We start from the raw sequence: 14,526 nt of genomic DNA, 5'->3' as shown, positions 1-14,526 counted from the left end.
CAACATATACAGGACCGTCTCAGAAAATTAGAATATTGTGATTGTGATTCATTACAAATCAACTGAAATATTGCAAGCCTTTTATTATTTTAATATTGCTGATTATGGCTTACAGTTTAAGATTAACATTCCCAGAATATTCTAATTTTTTTAGATAGGATATTTGAGTTTTCTTAAGCTGTAAGCCATGATCAGCAATATAAAAATAATAAAAGGCTTGCAATATTTCAGTTGATTTGTAAGGAATCCAGAATGTATGACATTTTTGTTTTTGTAATTGCATTACAGAAAATCACAATATTCAAATGTATTCAACTTGAAAATTGAAGCACCACTACTTTCATTTGGGATCTTTTGGGGGATTTAATATTCATATATATGTTTAAGAGGTCGGCTTAATTGATTAAACTCACAAAACCCATTCACATGACGATTTGAAAAAATCTCTTCCGCTCTTTGTGTCTTCCAACCATGTTCATAACGTAACGGGTCAGTGTTCGTCAGTGAGGAACATCTCTGAGGATCGTGTGAACAGGTCCTGTTGTTCAGGACAGCGGCCTCTTCGTTATGTCCTGTTCTGTCAGATAAAAGTTCAGGTATCCTCCCAGAGCGCCGACCGCCACTGCCGTCATGTGACTGGAACAGCCGTCTGCCAGATGAGAGATGACAGAAACACAGAGGAATTCAGCCAAACGTGTCAGATTTCAAGAGTGACGTCAAACTTCAACTTCATTTTTTTTTTTTGACACGAGTGCGCATTATTTATTTTTTTTCTTTAACTTTTCAAAAGAGATCAGGGAACTGAAGGTACAGGTAAGCCCTCTGTTTGTTGGCCAAATAAACAAATAAAACTAGTATTTGTGACTGAGCATCACGGATCTGCTGCTGTGATTAAGTTATGTAATTATGCAAGTATGAGGGGGAAAAAAAACACAAAGTGACCTGGAAGTATTTTTTCTCTCCTCTTCACTCTCCTGTGAGGCTGCAGCTGTTCCAGCAGCTCGTCCCCGATCATCTGAGAGATGAAGCTCCCTGAGGACAAACAACACAGAACATCAACTGCTAACCCATCTGTGCAAAATGCACCGCAGAGGCACCGAGTTTCTCTGATTAAAAATATCACACATTATCCAAGTCACTTGTTGGAACAGAAGCTGCCACATTTACAGTGGTGGGAGAAGTATTCTGATCTTTTAACTTACAATACAGCAAAGTACAACTACCCTTGTTGCACCCAAAGTTCTGTTTTCATAATCCATGCAGTAAGTAAATTAGATGTATTGGCATCAAAACACTTTTACAGAAGCACAAACGAGTTTTTCATGTTAAAATATGAGTTTAACTTAAATTTGAAGGAATATTTGATTAGTTTTAAGAAGGGTTTTCTAGCTCTCGTGGTCGCCTGTCCAATCTATCGTCAAAAAATACCCAAAGCAACTTTGGACTTCTGTTCTGGATTAATCTCCCGCATTAACTGCATTTTGCTGCCAACACTGTCACACATAAAGAACGATGTGTGACAGTGTTGTAAACAGATATTTTTGGGTCAAAAAATGTTTTATTGTTTCTATGTTGTGTTTTTTTTCTACATTTTATTTATTTATTCTATACATATTAACCTGAGATGTATTTTATTTCATTTTATTTTGTGTGGCCAGCACAAAATCCTGACTAAAACATGTCTTTCTCGGTTCACTTGTGTTAAGAATTCCTATAATAATCCCACCTTGGGGAAATTCAAATTGTAATTGGACATGGAGATTTTGTAGCGAGCGATCCTTACTGTCTCTGCCGAAGCAGCCAACTTCCTCGTCCTGCAGCCTGAGGATGTGCTGCAGCCAATCAGCTTTGTGGAAGTCTGAGAATCCAGCCAGTCCACAGATCAGGACTGTCAACAGAGGAGAGGACACAAGACATTCAACCCAACTGGTTTACATCCTTCTGAAAATAATTCCAAGATGAACAAGACCCAATCGAGCTCTGTCCTCTGGCTCAAATAATGCTTGATGCTTTACCGGAGGCATCACAACTACACTATCAACTATCTTTTTATACAATCAGTCATAAATGTACTACACAGCTGCAGTGCGAACAAGCAGGAACTCACTGTTTTCAATGAAGATGTCGACCGTTTGCTCGGATAACCCGTCTGTGACGATGTCCTGGTTGGCCTTCATCATGTTGGAACAGAAGATTTCCTGGTAGTTTTGTTCAGTCATGTTGGCTCTGGGTGCTCTCGTGTCCCCTTTGAGCAGGTTGTTACAGCCTTTCTGAGATGGAAAGAGGAACCAGCAGGCATCTCAGGAGGATCTTTTGATAATGTTAAAAGACAGAAGCATCCTCTCGTATAGACAACAGCTAGTATTATTTTGTTTGATTACTTTTAAATAGTATTTCATGGAGTTCCTCAAAGCCCAGTCTTTCATCCACCATTGTTCTTCCATCTTATTAGCCAACACATAATTAATCCTTATTCTTTTGCAGATGACATAGTGCATAATTACATGGTTTCACAATCATCTTTCATATGTTCCTTCACATTATTGTGGTATTTGTAGACACAGTAAAATGAAGTCCTAATAACAATATACGGTGCTGCAAGTGTTTTCCTGTTGTGAAAGCGGAGATTTTTTGTAGTTTGCAGATGTTTTTAAGTGTAATTTAAACCTCTTACCATTCTTCCAATCATAAAGTAGAGCAGCTGGTGAGACAGAGAGTAAAACGGACAACCAAAACGAGTCATGGTGTCCCGGCAGGGTTTGGTGACGATGCAGGGTGTCCCGTTCATCTTCCTGTCCAAATGTGAATTAGATATGCGAGTGTTAGCACGTTGAACTTATCAATAAATAAAGCAATTTTGGCCAAAAAGAGGAGCGTCTGCAGACTAAAAAAAAAAACAGGGTTACTTTTTTTCTTTGTGAAAAAAGAAATAAAGAAAGCTCCACTGAGTTGTGTTGAGGGTAGTTTGGACTGACTTTGTGGACGCGTACCAGGTTCCCAGCAGCAGCGTCAGACACTTGTCACTGAGCTGCTCATCGTAACACTCGGATGTCATGGTGGAGGAATAAACCAGGCTGGGGTCTGTGGACCGCCACTCCTGAGGAATCAGCCAGAACGTCCAGGACAATAAAGGTTCAAACTCTGGAGGGAACAGGTTAGAAAACTCTCAGAACCTCAGACAAAGAAACACAATTCGTCTAAAACAGTCAGAAAGTCATCTAAGGACAAATACGGTTTCTTTTCATGGCTGCAACCCTGCTTTGTCATTGTTTTACTAATGAAAGATAAAGAAAGCAGTGATTACAAGATTGAAATTCAATATGTTTCTACATCTAGCCAACCAGAAAAACTAAACCGTTAATTACTTTACTGCTACGTCTTATCTTAAAAGATTGAACCTGTTTCACATCTACAGGACTGTCTCAGAAAATGTTAATATTGTGATTTTCTGTAATGCAATTACAAAAACAAAAATGTCATACATTCTGGATTCATTACAAATCAACTGAAATATTGCAAGCCATCATTTTATTCATTTTAATATTGCTGATCGTGGCTTACAGCTTAAGAAAACTCAAATATCCTTTCTCAAAAAATTAGAATATTCTGGGAATCTTAATCTTAAACTCTAAGCCATAATCAGCAATATTAAAATAATAAAAGGCTTGCAATATTTCAGTTGATTTGTAATGAATCCAGAATGTATGACATTTTTGTTTTTTTAAAAGCATTACAGAAAATAAAGAACTTTATCACAATATTCTAATTTTCTGAGACAGTCCTGTACAGTATGCCTAAAAAGTCATGAAATTGTGTTTTATGTCAAGTGTGAGATGTTCTACATGGACATGAATACCTTGACAACAGTTTGGATGTCAAAGAAAACAGAACTTTAGAAACTAATGTCAGTAAAAAAAGAGAGAAAATGTTTCAATCCGGTTAGTAAAGAAGCAACTGTTGAAGGAAATGTAGAGTAAAATAAAGCTAATATGATTTGTAACTCAACTTGATATGATGTGATAACATCAATTGAGTGATAAGATTATGAAATTTACCTAACTTATATTGAATTTGTGTTTCCAAACTGGACCTTGGACCCTGTTAGTTTTCTTCTTAATGTTCTATCTGGAAACATTCTGCTGCAACCCAAGGAAGCCTCATCCAACAGAAGGGGAAAACCCTCCCGGGTAACTTTGTACCATTACAAAGCTGGCAGGAGACGTCTGGACGTCTCACCTCTGTAGTATTTGGGGTCGTTCTGCTTCAGAGCGGTGACGGCCTTCTCCAGACTTTGGTCGAGACGTTTGACCAGAGCCACCACAGTGGTTCTCTGAGCCCAGCTGACCGGGTCGGTGTGGGGCCATGTCCGGACTGCTGCTTTCAGCTCAGCTGAGACAGATCACATCATAGGAAACAGGAAAAACACATTGTGTGGACTCAGACTGTTCATTTGTTTTAAAGGCTGCAAAGAAACAGGAACTTTGGAAACAATTTAGAAACCTCTGCACATTTTCTCCCTCTGCATATCCAGCAATCAACCTGTAAACCTGTAAAGGTCGTGTGGCCTGAAGCCAGGTTAAACCTTGCACTTGTATGCATCAATGAAAATCTATCAACCATATGAAAATGATAAAATATTACTGATATCTACTGGTAATGAAGAATGTTCCTGTGTTTCCTTTGAAAAATGTGACAATAAACGAAGTTTTAAAGTTGCTTTCCTTGTGTCCTGGTTCTAAAATCTAGCCTGAGGGATCCAGTCACAGATGGACGGTCTTAAGCTGTAAATGCACCCAGGAAGGAGGCATTGAGATCTGATCACTCAAAGCCACATTTCAAGGTGGTCTGGGCCACATGTGACCAGCGTAAGCATTTACAGATCTTCCTTGTCATGTGACTCAGGGAGGAAATGCCTTCAGCTCAAAACTAGCACCACCACCACACATCATCCCTCAGCCCCTTGTTGTGATTCTCTGTGTGCAGAGTTCACAGATAAAAAGTCCTTTAACCCATTCAAAACAAAGTCCTTGTTTAAATGAGTGTCTTTAACCAGAGGGACCTCTGGAAAAGCTCTCCACTAAAACCTTATTTCTTGGTCTGAAGTTTTGCTAAAAGGGGGTTCCTTTTTGATATACATTATCTGTATCTTCTATTGTAACATTATCTAACATATGATGTATGATTCATCCATCCATGAACTACCACTTATCCGAGTTCAGGTTGCAGGGGCAGTAGCTGTAACAGCGTGGCCCAGACTTTACCACATCCCAGCCATCTCCTCCAGCCATTCCAGGGGAATACCAAGGTGTTTCCAAGCCGTCCAATAGATGTAGCCTCTCCAGTAGGGCTGGGCGATATATCGAGATTTTAATATATATCGATATATTTTCAAACGCGATATGGTACGAGACAATATCGTTTATATCGATTATACATTTTTTTTTTTTTTTTTACGATTTTGATATAGCTTATTTTGTGACAAATTGACTTGAATGTTTTATTTGAGATTTGCACAAATGTTTTGTTATTTGCACAACTGTCAACCTCAGTGGAAAAGTCTGCCTGTTACTGTTTACATTGTATTAATTGCATTGTATTAATTATTAAGTGTATTTTAATTTAATTGTTATGCAGGAAAGGGATATTTGTTTTATTTTATTCAAGAAGCATTTTTATTCTATATATGCAGGCAGTTTATTTTTATTTCATTTGTTTTATACATTTTGGTATTGTGCAGACCTCTGTTAATAAAAGTACCTGTGTGACATTTGGCATGAGGCTTTGTATTAAAACTGACTGTTTTTTTAAGGGTTTGCCTCAGAAAAAATGAAGCTAACAGAGATGCTATGCTATAATGCTTTGGGGGAAACCCCAATTATGGCACAGAAAAAATATCGATATATATCAAGTATCGCCATTCAGCTAGAAAATATCGAGATATGACTTTTGGTCCATATCGCCCAGCCCTACTCTCCAGTGTGCCCTGGGACTGCCCTCGGTCATCCACCAAGTAAGGTGTGCCTAAAACATGTGCCCAGGGTCATCCTAACTAGATAATCACCTCAACTGTCTCCTCTCAATATGGAGGAGCAGCAATTTTACTCAGAGTCTCTGCTGAAGGACAAAACTTCTCCCCCTCTCTCTAAAGGGGAGTCCAGACCCTCCAGCCGCTTGTATCTGTAATCTCAGTATTCCAGTGATGGGTGATCATAGGTGAGAGAGAGAACATAGATCGACTGTTTGAAAACCTCCCCTCTTGACTCAGATCCTTCCTCACCACAACAAGCCATGTACAGTTTCCGCATTACAGGTGCCACACTGATCTGCTTGTCAGTCTCCTTTAGTCTTACCTCACAAGACACTTAACATTCACCCACTTGAAGGTGAATACCTTATACCTGGAGAGTGTGTTCCATCCTCTTCAGAATAAGAACCATGGTCTCAGACATACAGGTGCTGATTTTCAACCCTGCCGCTTTACCCTCATCTGCAAATCACTCTTGTGAGAGTTGATGTTCTTGACTCGATAACACCAACAAGATCAAATCATCCACAAAAAAGCAGAGATGCAATGTTGACACTACAGAATCAGACTCGCGAACCACAGTCTAGTGTTTCTGTCCATAAAGCCTATGAACATAATCAGTGACAAAGGGCAGCTCTGATGGACTCCAGAGTTCCACCTGAAACAAATCCAGATTATTACCACCAGTACAGCCCTATAGCAACAGACCTGTGGCCAGATTCACAAAACATTCTTAAGAAAAAAAATCTTCTTAAGTGTCATTTTTTTCTTAAGTTCAGTCTTAAGAAGAAAAAAGAGAAGAAGTCATATTCTCCAAAAAAGTTCTTAAGTATTTTCTCAACTTTCTTCTTAAGAAAAAACTTAAGAATAAATGGTATTCTTGAAATAAAAGTTCTCAAATTTGTTCTTGACTTTTTTCTTAACTTTAAGACAACCTTGACCTGTCTTAAAATTTCTTCTGTGAAAAGGTAATAATAATAATAATAATAATAATAATAATAATAATAATAAGCCTCTAATATCATGTTTTTCAACACATTTTAGACAAGTTTAGACTAGTAGGTCATAGTTTGAGGATATACTTTGTAATTAATTACACAAAGAGCCTGTTAACTGTTTGTTAGCATGTTAGTAAGCGTGGTAGTTAATTATTATTAATTTTCCCCAATAGTATTTTTTTTCGCAAATTAATCTCATCCACCATAACCTTGAAAAGTTCCTGCATCTCTTTTTCTCCTTCTCCATGTTTAGTGAGTGACTGACGGTTAAGACGCAAACTACCTGTATAAATGTTGTTTGTTGGCGCGTGCAATGCAATGACATATTTGAAGAAGTTCTTAAGTAGGAAAAATAAGAAATTCGTAAGAAATGACAGTTCTTAAGATTGTTCTTAAGAAAATATTGAGGAATTGCACTTAAGAACTTTCTTATGAACTTCTTAATTTTAGATCTTAAGACATTTCTTAAGATTGTTCTTAAGAACATATTGGTGAATCTGGCCCCAGATGTCCCATACCACAGCAACCGCCACAGGATGCCTCAAGGAACACCGTTTAATGCCTTCTCTAAGTCCACAAAGCACGTGCAGATTTGGAAAACTCGAGTGCCCCTTACATTGTTCCTCCTGAATCTGAGGTTCCAATACCAACTGGACTCTCTTCTCCAGCATCTCTGCATAGACTTTACTGGAAAGGCTGATGACTTTGAGCCCCCCCTTCTTAAACAAGTGGAAACATCACCCCAGTCTCCCAGTCCAGAGTAACTGTCCCAATGTCCACACTGAAACAGATGTGTGTCAACCAAGAACAGCTGTACAACATCCAGAGCCTTGAGCAACTCAGAGTGGAGCACATCCAATTCTATTACTGCTTCTTGTGAGCTGTGCATCAGTAAATATGCAGATGCAAATGATTAATGACGAAAAAATACTGTCATGATGACTCTCAGGCAATCCTGTACTTCTCTGTTTTGGGTTTTTATCACATCTTGGTTATGACTCGGATTCTGCACATCTTTTTTCCGGTCACACCTCCTGCATCACTCTTATAGTTAAAAACCACCAAAACTTTACAAAAAATGCCACAAATGTGCTTTGGTACATATGAAGTACTGTGAATTGAATACAGAACTAATACCTAATGATGAATTCCTGATCAAGTGCAATTACTAATAATTAGTTAATGATTGAATACCTATTGTTCTTCTTAGTTTCTGTGTATCTAAATATATGTTGTGGCCCTTGTTGTAAAGTTTTACTCATAAACCTATGAGCCAAACAAAGATACAAGTTTTGATGTACATTTCAGTGATGCATCCTAACTTAATATTCTGTTTCAAGAATATTGCTTATCCCTTTAATGCTGTAGATTACAAAAGTGCAATATGGTTGAGGGGCTGAAGGTTTCAGGAGGCAATTTCCAGTATTGGACACAAGAAAGGACTGGAAAACAACAGATAAGCAAACAAATTACAGAAAAACTATAGAAGGCGGTGCTGTTTTCACGCCACTGCTGACGATCTCATTATCAACCCAAACTCTGTGCACTGAGCGCACTGATACAAATATCTTGCTTGATCTACTTAAAAAAAATAAGTCAACTTTTTGCATGAGATTATTATGTAGATCAAGAAAGACTAGTCTTTGTTTAAACTACTTAATTTTATGTATGTAAATAATACATTTTGCAAGTACAGTCAACTGTGCTAAGTTTGTGTTAAGTTTACTTTATTTATCAAAATTAAGTTAATTTTAAAAAGAAAAAAAAGGAAAAAAAGAGAAGAAAAAAAGGAGAAAAAGAGAAAAAAAAGGAAAAAAGAGAAAAAAGGGAAAAAAAATTAAGTTGACTACTTGCAAATTAATTTTGTACATACTAAAAATTAAGTAGTTTATTCAAAGACTAGTCTTTCTTGATCTACATAAAAATCTCATGCGAAAATGTCGCCTTAATTGTTTTAAAGTAGATCAAGTAAGATATTTTTTACTGTTGTGTTCTACAAAAAAGCATCTATAAAGCATGTTTCATCTAAACGTTGGTCAATCTGCCCAATAGATTAAAATTGTTAAAGGAAAGGTAAATACAACAAGATAATTGCTTGTTGCTTGTGTGTAAATGAAAAGATTGCCTGGGATTACATAAATATTGCTTGTTAAGGAAAAATTGCACAATATCTTGTTTTTTGAACAAATGCAGATTAAGTTCAAAACTAGATTTATTCATGTAAAGCAACCAACTTCATTTTAAATTTTTAATAACACAGATTTAAAAATGTTACATTTACATGCGCTTAGATTTATTTTTTTCAGTGCACTGCTGGAGATCTCATTATCAAGCCAAACTCTGCGATGAGCGGGCCGTCCCTGGCGCCCCTGCTGCTGGAGATCATTCCGCATTGAGGGTTGGGGGGATACGGAGGATAAAAACAACTGCAGAGCGTGTTCTGCGGACCTACCCTGCAGCATGACGAAGCCCACGGCCCCGTCCAGGTTGATGTGTTCGTGCTGCCGCTCCAGAAAGGACACGCCGCGGGACAGGCTCGTCAGGACGTCATCGATCACCTCGGCCCGCGACCCGCTCACCGCCGCGGAGACCAGCAGCACCGCCGCGGCCAGCCGCATCCCCGCTGCCCGCATCTTCACTGGCCTGCGGGAACCGGGACCTGCAGACCGGGAACAGCTGCAGAGAGGACGGGGCGGGCGGGTCTTAAGAGGGGAGGGGGCAGCGTGATGTAAAAGCCTGAATGATGGTTCCGCGTTCCACGCAGGACCATAAATCAGCCTTAATAGGGAATGTGTTTTTGAGAGAATATTTTATAGGAAGAAAGTAATGCACACACCTGCAAACCTCAAACGTTTGATTTAGGCAATCAGACATGAGTTCACTTTATTATTTTATTTTTTGTTTGTATGTTCCCACAAATATGTGTGTGCACCCGTGTGTGTGTGTATGCAGGAAGTGTGACCGGAAAAAAGATGTGCAGAATCCGAGTCATAACTAAGATGTAATAAAAACCAACTACACAAAAGTAACATTTAACTACATAAACACAAACTTCAGATTACATATGTGCGCGTGTGTGTGTGTGTGTGTGTGTGTGTGTGTGTGTGTTTGTGTGTGTGTGTGTGTGTGTGTGTGTGTGTGTGTGTGTGTGTGTGTGTGTGTGTGTATTGTAGCCTACACTTCAGACATGTATGAAATAGTTTCCGCATTTTTTTTCTGCATTTCACTTTGTTTTTTATGTAAAATAACCAGGGGCGCCCCTGACCAAATGGGGGCCCTAAGCGAAATGTTATTTTGAGGCCCCCCGGCCCACACCCTCACACTTGACAACCTTTATTAATAATAACAAATGTACTGTAAGTATATAGTTTGACTGTATGAATCAAATACAATTTAAAAAATAAATAAATAATGAAATAAATAAATAAAATATTAAAGGAGCTTGAGGCTCCTTTTAAGAAATGAGACTCTCTAGCGCCACCCTTCACCACGACGGCCGTTGGGGGTACTGCAGCCAACAGTGAAGCCGGCACGGGAGAACGGGGAGAACGCACATGCAGGGTCATGTGACGTCACATCTGCAGGACAGCGAGGGAAATTTGGGCCCGAATTGCACCACATATTGCAGCACACAGCCTGTTCAAGGCAACGGAGAGATACACATTCTTTTGGGTTTGGAACGCTTCATCTGACATTATTACTAGAAAACTTAAAACGTATACGAATTTTTTTCATAAATTCTGCCTCAATCCAGCCGCAAGTTCCTTTAAATGAATGAATAAATACTGAATTAAAACATTCAACCTCAACACCTGGGAGGAGGTTGCTCTCCGGAGAGACATGTGGAGCAGGATGGTCCATGAAGGCACATCACAGCTGGAGAAGGACAGCCACTGTTCCGCGGAAACCAAGAGGCAACAAAGGAAGGAGAGATCTGCCATCAAAACCGCTCTCGGCACCATCACCACTACCCAGTCAAGCTGTCATATATGCCCCCACTGCGCAAGAGACTGTGGATCAAGGATCGGCCTCCACAGCCACCTGAAGACCCACAGATGACCAGACTCACCGACAGGAGGAAAATCATACTTGTTTCGAGTAATCGCCGATGATGATGATGACCCACCTTCAAGTGAAGCATGAGTTTCCTCGTGGTTTACCTTTTTTCTCTTGCTCTCTCCTGATTTGTGATGTATTTTTGAACAACATGTGGAAATCTCACCTCCTGCAGCTCTGCAAGAGCCTGCCTGCACGCGCAGCCCTCTGATTGGTCAAATGTCTATTGCGTTGCATCCCTTCGCGCAAAATGTTGTCCCTGTTGGAAGATGTCGCCCCACGCACAGCACGTGTTCTGTGTTTAGGGAGGTGCGGCCCTGAAAATAACACAGATAAAAGGTTGAAGAGCATCTCCCAGGCTTTCCCCAGCTGTTAGAGCCAATTTTGTATTGTGTTGTGTTCCCCATTTAATAACTTGTGTGGGTATGTGAATTGTTGTAGTGCCATTTTTGCACAGTAGGTGGTATATGGGGGAATAGGTTTCAGAACCTATTCTTAACTTTGGTGTTGCATTGTTGCAGTTTTGGTCTTACAACATTACTGGTTTCATGCAAGTTATAGCCTTATAAGTGCATGTAGTTCACTGTATATAAAGGAGCTTGTGTGTACAAATAAATACCAGAGGATGTTTGTGGACAATCATTCATTCAGCTGACATGCTGCCCCAAGGAGACACGTTATCTGTTACCGGTAAATCAGCGCCTCAGTGACTTGTAGGTTGTTTTTTTTTCTTGTTTGTTTGGGTCAAATCAAGTCAAGTCACAACACCAGCTCTTCATTAAAGGGGACCTATTATAGCAACTAATACCTTTTAACATTTACATTTTTAACAGGCCTTGAATGTCTTAAAAACAAGCTTTTGATTGTTTTTGCTAAATAAATTAGAAATTCTGTGAGCCATGTCTTTATCTTCCCATTCTCTAAACCCCTTCTCTATGAGGGATTCTGAGTGGGCGGGGCTATGATAATGAGGCACTGTGCTGATTGGCTGCCTGAATGACGCGATACACCGCTACGGAAAAATGGCGGAGGCTCCGGCCGAACACTACATTTCCCATGAGCACCAGAGCGTACTGCCGGAAAGATCCTGTCCCCGTCGCGTGCATTTGTTTTGATGAGAGAAGACGGGACGGACTTTCAAAACTACTTTTCTGTTTCAATGGTCGTTTGCAGGATGGATAGCGAATAGGTAATGTATCGATTTTTGGCTAAACAATATAATATGACGAAGTTGAAAAACACTAAGTTCAACTTGGTTTAATTAAGTTGTTTCAGCGAGATAATGCGCCCTACAAACTCAAATGCTCTGCACTTTTTCCTGTCACGTTTTTTAGAGGGACTTCGTCATAAATTAGTAGTCCAACATACGGACAAAATAAAAAAATACTTTATAACCTGTGAATAACTGAATGCCCATTCCTTATATTTTGCAGATCAGCCCTGCACAATTTTACAGTTCTCAGGAAAAATACTAGAACCCAAGATGAATCCCCTGTATGTGAAAACATTCTAATTTTGATTCTTATTGAACATAGAACTCTACATTTACATTTGTATCATAACAATTCTGTCTCTTGTTTTATCCCAATAAATCCCCATCGGTCGGACATCCCTCCTCGTCTTTCATCTCACGCCAGCGAGTGAACGCCGGGCCAATGTTTATTCTTGTCCGGGCATTTTTTTTTTGTCCGGGTATTTAATTGTTACTCTCCCGCTTTCTTTTTTCGCCTCCTCCGATAAAACCTTTATTTTCTTCGTTTTTTTTGCTGCTTCAGCCGTGATACCAGCTTCTGCTGAGCTCTGCGCTCCACGTCCCGCCCATTTTCGTCTCGACTACGAATCGGGAAGGAGGGGGAAGTGACGTATGCCGTAAAGCAGTTAAAGCCGTAAAAAGTTGTAGTTTTCTAGTGTGGAAGGGTCATAGATGTATTATAGAACTGGATGGTACATTGAAAATGGCCGCCCATTCATTTCAATGCATTTTGCTCAGCCAGCGCATACGCCGAAAAAATTTCTGACTTCCGGGTTTACTTCCGCGTTCCGGGTTTACTTCCGCATGCGCAGTTGAGTCATGATGCTCTGGGGTCTCCCATCATGCAATGACGCGAGTATTAATATATTATGTATTAATATAATATATTAATTCATGTATATTATTACATGTAAAGTATTACATATATTATTAATGTATTAATATAATATAATTATATAATATATATTAATATAATACATCCGTGGAATGCACGGACATGATTGTGACGTCAGCCGTGACGTCACGCCCAGAAAGAGACTTTTCTTTGACTTTTCTGGCCGTTATAAAACATTTTTGACAGATATAAAGTCCATGACATAAAAATATAGAATACAAAGATTAGTAATTGCCGGTGATTACAGCTGGAGGTTCCTGTGAACAGTTTTAGGCCCCGTTTACACGGGGCAAAAACGGAGGCGTTTTCATGCGTTTTGGCCGTTCGTTTACACGAAAACGGAGGTCAAAGCCCCCAAAAACGATCATTTCTGAAAACTCCGGCCAAAGTGGAGATTTTCAAAAACTCCGTTTTCACTTTTGCGTCTAAACAGAGAAAACGGAGGAAAACGGAGATTTACGTCACATTATGCAACAGAAACGTCACCAGCAGCGTCATGAGTGCGACCTGTGTTTACAATTAGTTTGGCCACCGTCAATATTTTCTTTTATTTTACCTGTTCTCTCAGACTCTCGTTCCGTCTTGGAAGTAAAGCCCTGAATTATGGTCCCGCGTTAAATCGACGCAGAGCCTACGGCGTAGGGTACGCGGCGATGTGCGCCGTACAGTGTGCGTCGCCGCGTACCCTACGCCGTAGGCTATGCGTTGGTGTAACGCGGAACCATAAATCAGCCTTGACTGGAAGTTACACGTGTCATTTGTTGATGTTTTTTCCAGGATTCTGATTGGCTGGCATCACGTTAACAGCGTTTTCATGTGGGTCCGTGTAAACAAGGATATTTTTGAAAACGGAGAGGTGAAAATATCCGTTTTTGTAAATACCCGGCTACGTGTAAACGTGGCCTTAGAGGCTTCTCTTTTACTATTGCGGTCTACGGGAAAAAAGCTTTCTGGGCCCCATGGAATTTTTTGTTGCAGTACCGCGGCTGGCCACTGGAAAAAATCGGCGTGCCTGCTGACCGGGGGCTGGTTCCTACCATGCTCCTCAAAGTTACATAGTACCAGACCAGTGAAGGTGATACAGACCCCTCAGACCATGACAGAGGTGTCATTAAACCTGTTGTAAGTTGATGTACCATCACAATGACTCTGGAAATATGATATTAAGGTGGAAAAGTTACATAGTGCTGCTTTAAGCCCTTGTTATTCTCCGGGTTCTCGTTGCCATCGTGTCTCTTTATTTCTGTGTTGTCGCTTTAAGACCGAAGCCCCGCCCCTTTACGTCACGTCATCACTACAG

The 14,526-nt window shown here is 39.9% G+C and overlaps 1 protein-coding gene across 2 annotated transcripts; it reads right to left on the bottom strand.

Annotated features, from left to right (window-relative positions):
* Positions 1-193: 193 nt before the first annotated feature.
* c21h16orf89 (chromosome 21 C16orf89 homolog) lies at positions 194-9,710 on the bottom strand. Of its 2 annotated transcripts, none has more exons than XM_061711836.1 (8): positions 9,476-9,710; positions 4,237-4,389; positions 2,976-3,141; positions 2,675-2,792; positions 2,108-2,270; positions 1,784-1,888; positions 943-1,032; positions 194-649 (listed from the first exon to the last, which is right to left on the bottom strand). In XM_061711836.1, the coding sequence occupies exons 1-8, from the start codon at positions 9,654-9,656 to the stop codon at positions 546-548; spliced, it is 1,080 nt and encodes a 359-aa protein (XP_061567820.1). In that variant the 5' UTR covers positions 9,657-9,710; the 3' UTR covers positions 194-545. The 2 variants fall into 2 exon arrangements, with proteins under 2 accessions (XP_061567820.1, XP_061567822.1); XM_061711838.1 differs by having other exon boundaries at positions 195-649; positions 2,991-3,141.
* Between the last annotated feature and the right edge of the window lie 4,816 nt (positions 9,711-14,526).

Source organism: Cololabis saira, chromosome 21, assembly GCF_033807715.1.
Source record: "Cololabis saira isolate AMF1-May2022 chromosome 21, fColSai1.1, whole genome shotgun sequence".
NCBI lineage: Eukaryota > Metazoa > Chordata > Actinopteri > Beloniformes > Belonidae > Cololabis > Cololabis saira.
The sequence above is the reverse complement of the archived record's forward strand: the minus strand, read 5'-3'. Positions and strand labels throughout refer to the sequence as shown.